The following is a 12,056-nucleotide window of genomic DNA, read 5'->3' on the forward strand; positions in this document are numbered from 1 at the left end:
AAATCCTATTCGCTTGATGAGGAAATAATTCGTGCATTTTTCCGCCTACAAAATGCAAAAATATTACCTATTTTTATTATAATTAAAAAAAATATTATTTTTACAATTAAAAATGTTATACATTTTTATTCTATAATTTCTTCTGTAAACACAACATTTCTGTTACTTTATATTAGTAATTGTTATAATTAAAAGTATCTTTAGGCAAAATATTAGTGCTAGGGAAATTTGCAGCAGAAAGCCTGAAAAAATTCTGCACAGGGAATTTAAACATTGTAGTAAAAGACGATTGCATCATAATAAACGAATACATGAGCATATAATAGCAACAGATAATAAAATAGGTAGGCTTCATCACCAGGATAAAGATTACACCACCATAAAAACATTTTCAATACCAGGCACTCTAAGAAAAAGCAAACCAACATGAGATAGCCAGGAAAAAGATTTACTGGTACTCCTGTTTGACAGAAGGTGCTGGCGCACCACAGCAGGCACTGCAGAAAAGCAAACAAACAAATGGGGGAGGATTGCTGAGAATCTTTTTAAAAAGCCTCTAAATTTGTTTCTAAGAAAAATAAAAAAGCTGAATTGAAAGAGCACCAGAAAGAATGTTTTTTGTACAGGTTTAACAGTATAGTATTTTTTAGAATCATTTTATAAAATTCAACTTAAATTTAAACACAAAGTACAGTTTTCAAAGGCCTTATATTTGTAAATTTTGTTACACGTATTGCAGCGTCAAATTAAGGTGAATTTTTATAATCATAATATCTGTCTGACTCTATTGAGGGTACAAACAAATTTCAATTTATGAAGATAGTGCTGTATATTTATCCTGTAAATTCAGTTACCAGATTGGTATTGAGGACAAAAAACATGAGAAAACTTGCAGGTTTAAGACTAGCCAAAAAAATAAAACCCCCCCCCCCCCATCTGTCAAATCAGTGAAGAATAAAAAACCTAAAAGATGATTCACTGTTCCATATTCAGATAAAATCCATAACTATAGATCCGAAATGATCAGAATATGAAATAAAAACCAATTACTTCTTTCTTTTGCTAAAATAAAATTTTCAACATTAACCTTCCAAGCCTCGAGTCCTAGGGTAAACTTATGCGGAAATTTCCCTGCAATGCACTACTCTCCTATTGAATTACATAGGGAAATCAGTTTTTTGATGCAAGAAAGTTTGCAGTAAAAAATACCAAAACTATGGATACCAATTAAAAATATACTTTTCTTCGTTGAGGATGTTTTATAGTGAATGTCCTTTAATAAAAATATTTGTAATTTCACTGTCCACTTATTAATCTTCATAAGCAACCATGAAAAGAATAATCTGTGATATTAAAAGGACAATAAATTTTCTACTTCTTAATCCATTTATTAATATGTACATTTTAATGTGCAAATTTTATTATGAATTTAATAGCTCATCTATTCAGAATCAAATATATACATCAAAGTATGAAATTCAATTCAAACATTGCTTATTTAATCTTTTGAGTTTTGCTTGAATATTAAAAAGTTCATTTTAAATGGGTCAATCTAATAGCAATTTAAATTACAAAATAAATAAATTAAAAATATTAATATATGTTTATAATTGATTTCTAAAAAAATACAATTTTTTAAAATTAAGAATACAATTAAGTAATTTAGAGTTAAATAAATGAAAGGAATATTTTTCCAACTAAGATTGAATTCATATTTCAATCTCATTTTCACTAGAAAACTATGCAATATTCAACTTACATTCCCGCTATATTTGAGGCAAAATAATAATTACTGTCACAGAGGTTATCTAATTAAATCTATCATTATAACATATGACTGAACAATTCCAGAAAATATAAAATGCTTATCAGGTAATACTTTTTTTTTGTTAATTTTTTATTAATGACAGTCTTTCAGAATAACCTTGCAAAAAACATACTTCAATAATTAATTTTAATAATAACATGCAATATTTTTGAGTTAATGTATAATCGATGATTAATTTTATTTATCTGCAATATACTACTGAATAAGAGCTACTTTTTATGGTATAAAAAAAAAAAGAGAAAAGCTAAAAGATCAATACAAAACAGAGGATCTATCATTTATTAAATCTAATAGATTTCCAAATAATTGTTGTTTGTTTTCACAAATATAAGTTAATAGATTTTTTAAAAAATTATATTTCCTTATATAGACGTACAAAAATATGAAATTTTAAAATGCATAAAAATATCCGCAAATTCGACACTTACTTTGGAGTTAAAGAAATTTAAATGAACTCATAATAAATAATTATTATTAATCTGAGCCATTAATATACTTTTGGTGCTATAAAGTTTTGAAAGAAATAATCGAAGAACCTGTATTTCATAATTTAGACGATTTGTTTATATTTTTTCACTTGTCAAACGCAACAAAATATTCAATACACTACGCTTGCTTAATGCTTGCATTGAGTTAGACTACTTATTTGTGTTTTTCTATCAGACGTTGCTTAGCAGCCGCCAATAAGAATAAAACAGATAAATCCTATTGGCTAATTTTATCATCGTTGAAATCTTTACTGCTTAATCGTTGTTCACGTTTACTTGCCCATTTGGTCAAGTTTTGTCACATCACCTATTTGGGAACAATGTAGATTTGAATTCCCTTTATAGTTTTTTTAACCTTGTGGAAGACCTTTTCATAATTCACTTCCACTACAACTCTTCTACACCTGGTAATAAGACGGATTTTATTCCTAACCACTTAAACAAAGTGGCCTTAGAAGTTATAAATATGATTCCTCAGCGTGACATTAAGATTTACAATCACAGAAGCAAAATTGATAATCGAACAGGCAATGGAATCTACATTGAAACTCCATAAAACAGATTTTCTCTTAGTCAACGTATTCCGAACTTCAGTTTTGTAATTCTAAGTGAAGTGCTAGCTATCGACGAAGGAATTGTAGTTGTCCTGAATGAAAGTAACTATTCCAACCTTTTGATACTTTCCGACAGCCGCAACTCGATTCAACACTTGAGCAACTAGGTCCACATAAGAGACAAAACAAGTATTTCTCTAATGAAGAAATTAAAGCTCATCTCCGTCAACATACTGGCGTTTAAAATAGACGTTTGAATGCTGATCAGTTTTATTTATTTATTAAGCCTAGACGAAATATTTTTACTGTCAAAATTTTTCTAAGCCTTAAATTATTTTTGATATTACGCCCAAGCAGATGGTGATTGTTAAAAAGTTTTTGTTGCTTACAAACCACTGCACGAAAATTTTCATATTGTACAAAATACATGATCCAAATTGGTGTTCCCGTTCTCAAGTTAATAGCACACGTATGGACTTTGACTTTTATTTATATATCAAGAGAGATGAACAGTGTGCAAAATAAAGAAAAATGGACAATCCTGAATTACTCATAATCTAATGATGGGATAAGATCCTTTGGCCAAGGGAAAGACAAATGTTATAAACCAGCAGAAGCAATGATTAATAACGATGAAATCGATGATGCTAACAGCCAATCAGGTAGGAGTATTTACTAAAAAGATCGCCAGCTGAGTAGACCCAGAACTCCGAGGTGCATTGATTCTATACAGCGAAAACGGTTCGTAAGAAAGTACGTTGTTAAGTTAAGTGTTGTTTGACCTTGATGAAAAACCGATACCCGCGGTTCTCGAAGCTGTCTGCTTGTTTATATTTTCTTTTCTTTTTTTTTTATATTTATTTTAGCTTATAAATAGATCGGTAGTATCTGGATATTTGTGGGGAAATATAACTCAAAATTTGTATTATTTATATTACGTTGAATACGATGAAAGATTGTTTATTAATAGGAATAATCTCTGACTGCGTTAGTATTTTTCTCCTCCTTTTTCTCCTGCTGCGAAGTCTATTTCTTTCTCATCTGATATTCAAAAACGATGGTTGGGTTTTACATTGATACTTAAGAAACTATTTTTACATTATTTAGGATAGAATTTTTTAAAGTCTTTCTAAACTCCCTGGTTTAAAATATGTTTAAAGAATAGTGTTAAACATACAGTGAATCCGAAAAGCTATAAATATTGAGTTACGAGTTTGATCATTTACTCGTAAAAATTGTTCTTATCCAGCTCGTTATTTGATATAGTTCTAAATTCATTCTATTCTATTGTTGATAAGATGTGTTTACATACAGAATTGAAAAATATGTGATTGTTCTATTTTTGACTAAGTGATTTTTTTTTTCAGTAAGTATATTTGTTTAAACAATACATGAAAAACATTTCTGGTTTAATTTTTTACTGTGTGGTTATATTTCAAAATAATCCATTTCCTTCGTAAATCAGTAAGTAGTTAATAGTTTTTATCAATTTTTTCACAGTATTAACTGTCTAACTTAAATTTATTTTTTTATGTTATTATTTGTTACAATGACACCTAACGATTAACTATCTGATCAGATTGGTTTGATGTTATCAATTAAAAAACAAATCGAAAATAAAAATAACTTTTGTTGGAAAAAAAACTATTTATGAATAACTCTGATTATGTATGTATTATGGCATATTGAGATGGGCGGTTCGATTGAAGTGGTAAATTTGATGCCCCAGTTGTTGTTGCCTGGAGAAAAGTGGGAAGATTTCTGTATCCTGATCTGTGGCAGAATAATCACCTAGTCATGGAAACTTCCAAGCCTTCCTTGGCCCGCGAGAAACTAAAAAAAAAAACATCGCAGAAAGGGACCAACTCGAAACATATAACTTGTAACCACCCCTGGGGAAACATCTACATGTTTTGTTTTTTTTTTAAAATTTGCAATTTTATAATCGATTTGGCACCTTGGCGATTGTAGTTGACAAGACAGATCACGATACGGAAATATCCCCAGAAAAGTTGTGAACCAAAAACTCTTTGATTCAGCTTTTAAGAAGTTTAGTCTACGGTGGACTTGTTATACTTTGAATCGACTTTTCTTCTTCAGAATAATAGTTATCTTTTAAAAGTAACCTCACAAAAAACCTCACTTTTTCTGTTTACTAAACTATTTGTCTAAACTTTTTATCATTATTATTTTTTGTTAGACGGTCTTTTTATTTCTGAAATAGATGTATCTATTTTCATTTCATTTGGAAAGCGCTTGTGCTTTGAAGAAGTTATGTGGCGAGAATTTTAAGCTGTTTATATTTATTTATAAGTTTTAAATTTATTATGAGAATTATAATCTTATTTAATTCATTCCTTTCATGTAAAATTTGGATATTTAACATATTTCTTTCTTGTTTTTACTCTATATTTGGAATTTTATATTTTCATATTTTATTCCATTTTTTAATTTATTCTTTTAAATATATTTTAGAAATATAGAAAATTAGTTTCTGAATAGATTGAGTTACACTAAATGAAATTTAGACAATGATGTAAAGATCTCACAAGATAGCAATATTATATCATTTCTTTTTTTTTTCTTTCAAATATATATATATATATAACCTGCTAATTTGTGAGCTAAAAATTTACTACTGATACTCCGACCATTTTGTAGTAAAGGGTAAAATTCGAAGGTTTAAAATTCAACGGTCAAAAGTCGACCAAGTAAAAAAAATGATCAAGAGTCTAGTAAAGCTGGAGCACATCGACCTCCGATACGATTTTCCGGTAGCTAGATTTCCGTTTTGGGTGTTTAATTTGAGTGCTATATGTTTCTATATTATTTATAATTCTTTAAATTGTAAATTGTGTAATATGATCGAAGTACTTTACGAAACTAATTACTTAAAAAAAATGAAAACAATTATTATATACATAAAGTGTTGCAATTTTTCCTTTCCATAAATAATAGAAACTCCTCTAATAGTTGGAATAGCTTGTTATTCTATTGTAAGGGGGAAAAAATAACTAGAAAATACGAATTAATATGAAAGTATTTTTTAAATTTTGTTTCATTTAGTAAACAAAGAAGAATATAAAAATATACTTATGCAAGGTATTTTGCAATGGCCCCCCTTTTGAATATTTTTAGAATTCTTAGGAAAAATGAGGTAACATTAGTGAATGTGATTAATATTTAAATGAGAAAAATACAAACAATGGAAATATACTAAATTACTAATTTACTACTCTGGAGGGTTGAACTGAAAATGTTATAACCCGTCTGATTGCCAGAGGAAATAGAAGGGATGTGAAGTGTGATTACTACGAACACCGAATTTCATCAAATTAAATTAAAAAATAAAATTAAGTTATAATAATGAGATTTAAACTGCTCCTAGGTATCTCAGACCATAAAACTAGTTTTGATTAGGAGTTTTTCTTTGCTTGAACATTAATTCGTAACTAATAAAATGCAATTTTTTTTAATATTTAACACAAAATAACTGTTTAAGGTTTAAAAGCAAAAATAAAAGTTTTCCTATTATTGTAAAATAATCTTTTTGGCAATAAATATTTAATTTTCTATAGAAACCTATAGTTAAACAAAAATGTTTTTAAAAAAAATGAGTGTCCTGATGAAGTTGGAATAGTATCCCAGCAAAATAATTAGAATAACTTCAATAATATCGGAAGCTAACAGTGCCGTAGAGAGCTTAACTCGCGCCCGGGGCACAATACCTTTTTAGCGCCCCCCCCCCCATTCGAAAACCATCTAATATAAGTAAAATATACTCGCAAAGTAATAAATNTATCGGAAGCTAAATCTATGTTAATATATTTATAGTTTTTTTTATCTTTTAACTGAATTATTTTTGAGTCATAATTTTATTATTGACAAGAAGCAAATATTATTGTGATAAATTAGTAATATCTTTGGATCTTATCTTTTAAGATTGAATAGGAATTTAGGAAGAATTTACCTATATAGAGATAGATCATTGAAAATATTTAAGCCTGATTTTATGTTTTATTTTAGTAATGACTACAGGTACAGAAACAAACCAGTTGAACAAATATTTATATGAAAGTTGAACATTACATAATATGAAGTGCTTTATTTTTAATCACGCATAGAATGGTGAACAATTAGCTTAACTGATTATCACTTTTTTCATTCTTTGGAAGTTTAAAACTTTTTTAGTATCAGAAGGAAAGGAAACATCTTTCAAATGATTTTTAAAAAAGTTATTTTTAAATTTTAAAAAAATAATAAATAAATATAAAAAACAGTTTATTTAAATCAAGCTGCTTTAATTCACAAACCCTGTTAATTGTCCTTTTAAAGTAAAAGTNAATTTAATTATGGAATAATAATTTTGTTAATTTTTTTGTAATTACTTATATTTTTTAGTATATATTTCAATTTTAGGAGTAATTTTGTATCAAAAATGTGTTTTTGTCCTCTCATCTTGGAAAATATAGGTTTTTGCCACTTTTTGCCAATTTGCTTGGCAAAAACCTGTTTTTGCCAGGACGGTTTTTACCGGTATTTACCATGGTTTTTTCCACCCTGCCAACCCTGATACATATATACATATATTTAGCTCTTAATCCAAGCTTAGTAATATTTTTTGATTTTTTTTTTAATAAAAAGTAAAAATTCTACATAATTAATTTAAATTTTTTAAAAAAATGCATTGACAACTTTAGTTTACAATCAATTAAATTTTATAAACATAATTATTTTTAAAATATTATTAAAAATAAACCATAACAATGCAATAACAATAATCATTTGATTTAAATCAATTGAATCTGTTACTTGTTTTTTAAAAGGTTTCTAATGAGTGATATTTTCCTTTCATTATAGGATTATATTTTTACATATAAATGTTGCCATGCCTCCTCCAAATGAAATGAAGTCTACGAAGCATGAAAGTAAATCTAAGATATTTTCATTTCGTTGGTTCTTCCACAAAAGTAAGAACAGTTCTCAATCTTCAAAAGAAGCAGCTCTTCAGGCTACAGTGCCCCTCTCCAAATCGTGCGATACGAGTCTAGAACCGATCGATCGTTATCCAAAGTACTTATTATGGAAATTGCTGCCGGGAAAAAGTACGGCACAGCCGCAGTTCTGTCGCCGGATGCTTCCCTTTCGATCCTCTTTCAGTTGCAATGATGTGCACAGCTTGAGTCCCATCAATCAAAATTTTCACGCAACACATTCTGGTCTTAGGAACACTTTAGGTGTTGTGGTTCATCCCTGCCAAAGTTTATATAATCTCTGCAAATCTCACAATGGACTGTCCACAGCTGATACAGAAAAGTTTATAAGTCCTGAAGACTTATCTTGTGATTCAAAAACTATTTTATGCAAATTGTGTTTGGTGAACATACCCATCAATAGCATGTATACATTGCAAGAGTGCAGCTGTGCATTTTGTATAGTTGTAAGTGTGAATGAAATTTTAAAATTTTTTTATAATTTCTTATGATGTTTCCATGTTGGTATCTGTTCTCGCCAACTAAAATCACCAAGATTCTGTGTCAAAATTTTTTCTAGCTTTCTACGACAAAACTCTCTAGCACTAATATCTTTCTGCAGGATACTTTTAATCATAACAGACATGAATGTTACTAATTTGAAATAACAAAAGCACTCTGTTTGCAAACCAAAGAAACTATATATTATTTTTTTAATTGAACATGTAATAATTTTTTATTGTAATATTATGGGTGATAATCTCGCATTTTGTCTGGGGGAGAAGCATGAATTGTTTCCTTCGCAATTTGTAAATAATCATCACAATAAATGAAATAATTAAAAATAATGAAATGCGTAGTAGTAATTGCCGAAAAAAGATCGGCGACAAAATCATGCTAATCGAACTCCTCAACTGTGTGTCTCGTTTCGAAATTAGGTTGTTGTAATATCGGATTAAAAAACTATGGGGAAATCATTAACAGTAACTGCCAAAAATTTGATAGAATTATTGACTTAAAAAGTAAATACTCATATGCATGATGTTCAATGCATATGTGCGGTTTGAATTTTCGATATTATTTCACATATATCAAGATATTTAAAGTCCACGTTACAATCAATATCAATAACTGCCGAAAATACAATCGAAACATTACATTGATTTACGATATTATCGGCTTACATTGAGCTTCTCAAAAAGTCATTATCTAAATGCATTCTGCGAGAACTTAGTAACCTTTTGCAACAATGTCGCCTTGTCGCTGTGATTCTGCCACGGGGCGCCAAGGCGCAGAAAGTATGATCAGGTTTCCCAGGTGTAGCTATGAGTTGGGTCCGCTTCTGGTAGCTTTTTGCAGGTCACTTGAAAGTCACTAAAACTTGGTGATTATTTTGTCGCAGATACTTGTACAATATTAAAGAATTTATAATATGGTAAAGTTAGAGAACTTTTTTTTCAACTACTTAAATGCTATAATTATAAATGACTTATCCTAATATCTTTTATTTTCTACAAAATTTAAAATTTCAGTTGAATTTTTGTAAACTGTTTTAAAAAATGTTATTACATAAATTGTTTTTTAAAGTCTTTTTCTTTCTGTTCTTCCTAAGTGCATTATTATTTCTATTATTGCATTATTATCTGATCACATGGAGTTAATGTAAATATTTACTAAAATAATCATATTCTGTAGATACGATATAAATTTAAACACTTTCAATCATGTAGGTTGCAAATTAATATAGTATAATTAATAAAAATATATAATAAGGCAAATTCATATATAATTTGTCTTATATTCTTTTTAGTGTTCTTTTATACATTCGATGGCCCAAGTTATTCTACTATTCTTTTGAAAGAAGTCTTATCCAATCAATTCTTAGTTTATATTTTCTGGCAGATTTTACAGTTTAATTAGTTGAATGCTCATTCTTTTATAAGTTACTAACCCTTACAAAACTAATATTTTTGACTAAAAGATTTAAAGTGAAAAAGACCACTTATTTATTTTTTGTTAACAAACACAAAATTTGGCAGATTAAAAAAAAAAGACTTTATTTCACAAGAGAGAAAATATTACCATTGGGTAATTATAAAAAGTTAGTAACCTATTGTGGGCTAGGGATATAATAGAGGTGAAGGTTGCTCAACAATTTTGTGAACGACAATGTGGTCAGAAAAATTTATTTAATTGAAAATTGACAACTATTATGTCTTTGTAAATTGAAAAGTGTGGGGAGAGAAGTTATTGACAGTGTCAATCTTCATCTATTAAAAGGTACCCCACCATGGAATTGAGTTAACATGTCTTATATATTAATGAGTGTGAATTATATTTTTGTAGTGGTGGAAACACTACAGTACTCCCCCACCAGAATTATATCTTTGATAGAATTCGATGAACGAATACCACTATTTGGCTCATTGCTGTTTTTGTGAGAAGCCGGGAGAGCTGTATTAAGATCACCGTTCTTTTAAGTTCACAGTCGTGGTTGTTATTGTGTTGCCATTAGCAGTTGAGTGTATACAGGCCAATGTTGTGAGAGATCAAGACTGAGAGGCAATAGCGTGAGGAGGACAATGTCGATGTCATAAGTAGCAAGTCAACTGTTCAGTGTGGACCATCCATCGAAGTAGGAGTGTTCAAATTGTAGTGGGTGTTTCTGCCAAGATAGGCATGTTCACATCACATCCGGGTCACCAATGGGCTGAGAATCACATCGACAATGTCAACCTTCATCTATGAAAGGTTCATCCATTTTTCAATAGAGTGAAAACTCTAAATGGCTATATCATGTGGTCTAATAATTTGTCATTCTTTAAATAGCTCTTTGGTAAAAGGTTAATTTTTAAGTGATTCTAAATCTGATTTTTGCGATTTCACTTAAATGCCTTTGTTTTCTACTAAATGCTATGTTCTTCCACTAAAAAATTCAATTGTGATTGATAAAATCAATATATATATATATATATATATATACAGTGGTGGTCAAAAGTGTGGACACTTTTTGAAAGTTTCATGTTTTTCAACTTAGTGTGCTTGTAGAATATATTAATTTTCACTTAAATACAAACGTTTATATATCAAATTGAAGGTAATTTAATATAGAATTTAATAATAAATACAGTATTACAATATCTGTATCACAAAAGAAGTTATGCAACAAATAGTCAGATCTATCTTAGATTTGCATTTTTTTAAAGTGATAGTTACACAATCAATACTTAGTAGGATAACCCTTATTTCTTAAGACAGCTTCACAGCGTATTTTCATCAAGTGAACGAGTGTTTGGAGTTCATCTTTCGTAATCACATAGTGCCAAGAATCAATTATAGCTTCAATAAGTTGTCTTTTATTGGATGAACGTTTTTTTCGTACAAGAATTTTCAAACGTCGCCACAAATTTTCAATTGGATTGAGATATGGGCTGTTTCCTGGCCATGGTAATATATCTATGCCTTTATTTTGAAACTATGCTTTGCATACTTTTGCTGTGTGGCATGGAGCTGAATCCTGCTGGAAAATAAATGGTGAGTTGTTGGAGAAGAGATCCCTGATTGAAGGTATCAATTTTGGTTTCAGGGCAGTTTCGATGTATTTTTTGGCATTAGGATGCCATCAATCACTTGAATTCGGCCCACACCATCTGCAGACATACATGCCCAAATCATGACAATTGTTGGATTTTTTGCAGTTGCTTCAATGCAATCAGGATGAAGCGCTTCACCTACTCTACGTCTCACGAATTTTCTACCATTTCTTCCAAAGAGCGATATTTTACTCTCATCACTCCAGATTACTTGCTTCCATTGATTTTTTGACCATTTAATGTGTTCTTTTGCCAACTTAACTCGTTTTTCGCGTTGCTTTTGATTTAAGTATGGTTTTTTCCTTTGAATTCTAGCTTGTACTCCAAATCCTGATAACCTTCCTCTTTTTGTTCTTGAACTTACTGCAATACCAGCTGCATTCATTTCACATCTAATGGCTTCTGATGACATTTTTCTATCTTGAAGGCATATCCATTTAATTTTTCTATCGGTAGTAGCACTGGTGGATTTTTTTTGGCCTGATTTGGCATCCTGAGTGCCAAAAAATACATCGAAACTGTCCTGAAACCAAAATTGATACCTTCCATCAGAGATCTCTTCCCCAACAACGACCCATTTATTTTTCAGCAGGATTCAGCTCCATGCCACACAGCAAAAG

The 12,056-nt window shown here is 29.6% G+C and overlaps 2 protein-coding genes across 3 annotated transcripts in view; one reads left to right on the top strand and one right to left on the bottom strand.

Annotated features, from left to right (window-relative positions):
• The window catches only part of LOC107440667 (ubiquitin carboxyl-terminal hydrolase CYLD), a 68,956-nt gene extending 66,523 nt beyond the window's left edge, over positions 1 to 2,433 (bottom strand). Inside the window, exon 1 of one of the 2 annotated variants that reach the window (XM_021148454.3) lies at positions 2,257 to 2,433. The gene's annotated coding sequence lies outside the window, so the exon portion shown is untranslated. The remainder of the gene's footprint in view (positions 1 to 2,256) is intronic. The other variant, XM_071179379.1, reaches the window with a different exon arrangement.
• Positions 2,434 to 3,664: 1,231 nt separating this feature from the next.
• The window catches only part of LOC107447479 (probable E3 ubiquitin-protein ligase RNF144A-A), a gene marked incomplete in the record, with an annotated part of 19,232 nt that continues 10,840 nt past the window's right edge, over positions 3,665 to 12,056 (top strand). Inside the window, 2 exon segments of the mRNA XM_071179381.1 lie at positions 3,665 to 3,857; positions 7,731 to 8,310. Coding sequence (XP_071035482.1) covers positions 7,759 to 8,310 — 552 coding nt within the window.

This window comes from Parasteatoda tepidariorum, chromosome 4 (assembly GCF_043381705.1).
Source record: "Parasteatoda tepidariorum isolate YZ-2023 chromosome 4, CAS_Ptep_4.0, whole genome shotgun sequence".
Taxonomy (NCBI): domain Eukaryota; kingdom Metazoa; phylum Arthropoda; class Arachnida; order Araneae; family Theridiidae; genus Parasteatoda; species Parasteatoda tepidariorum.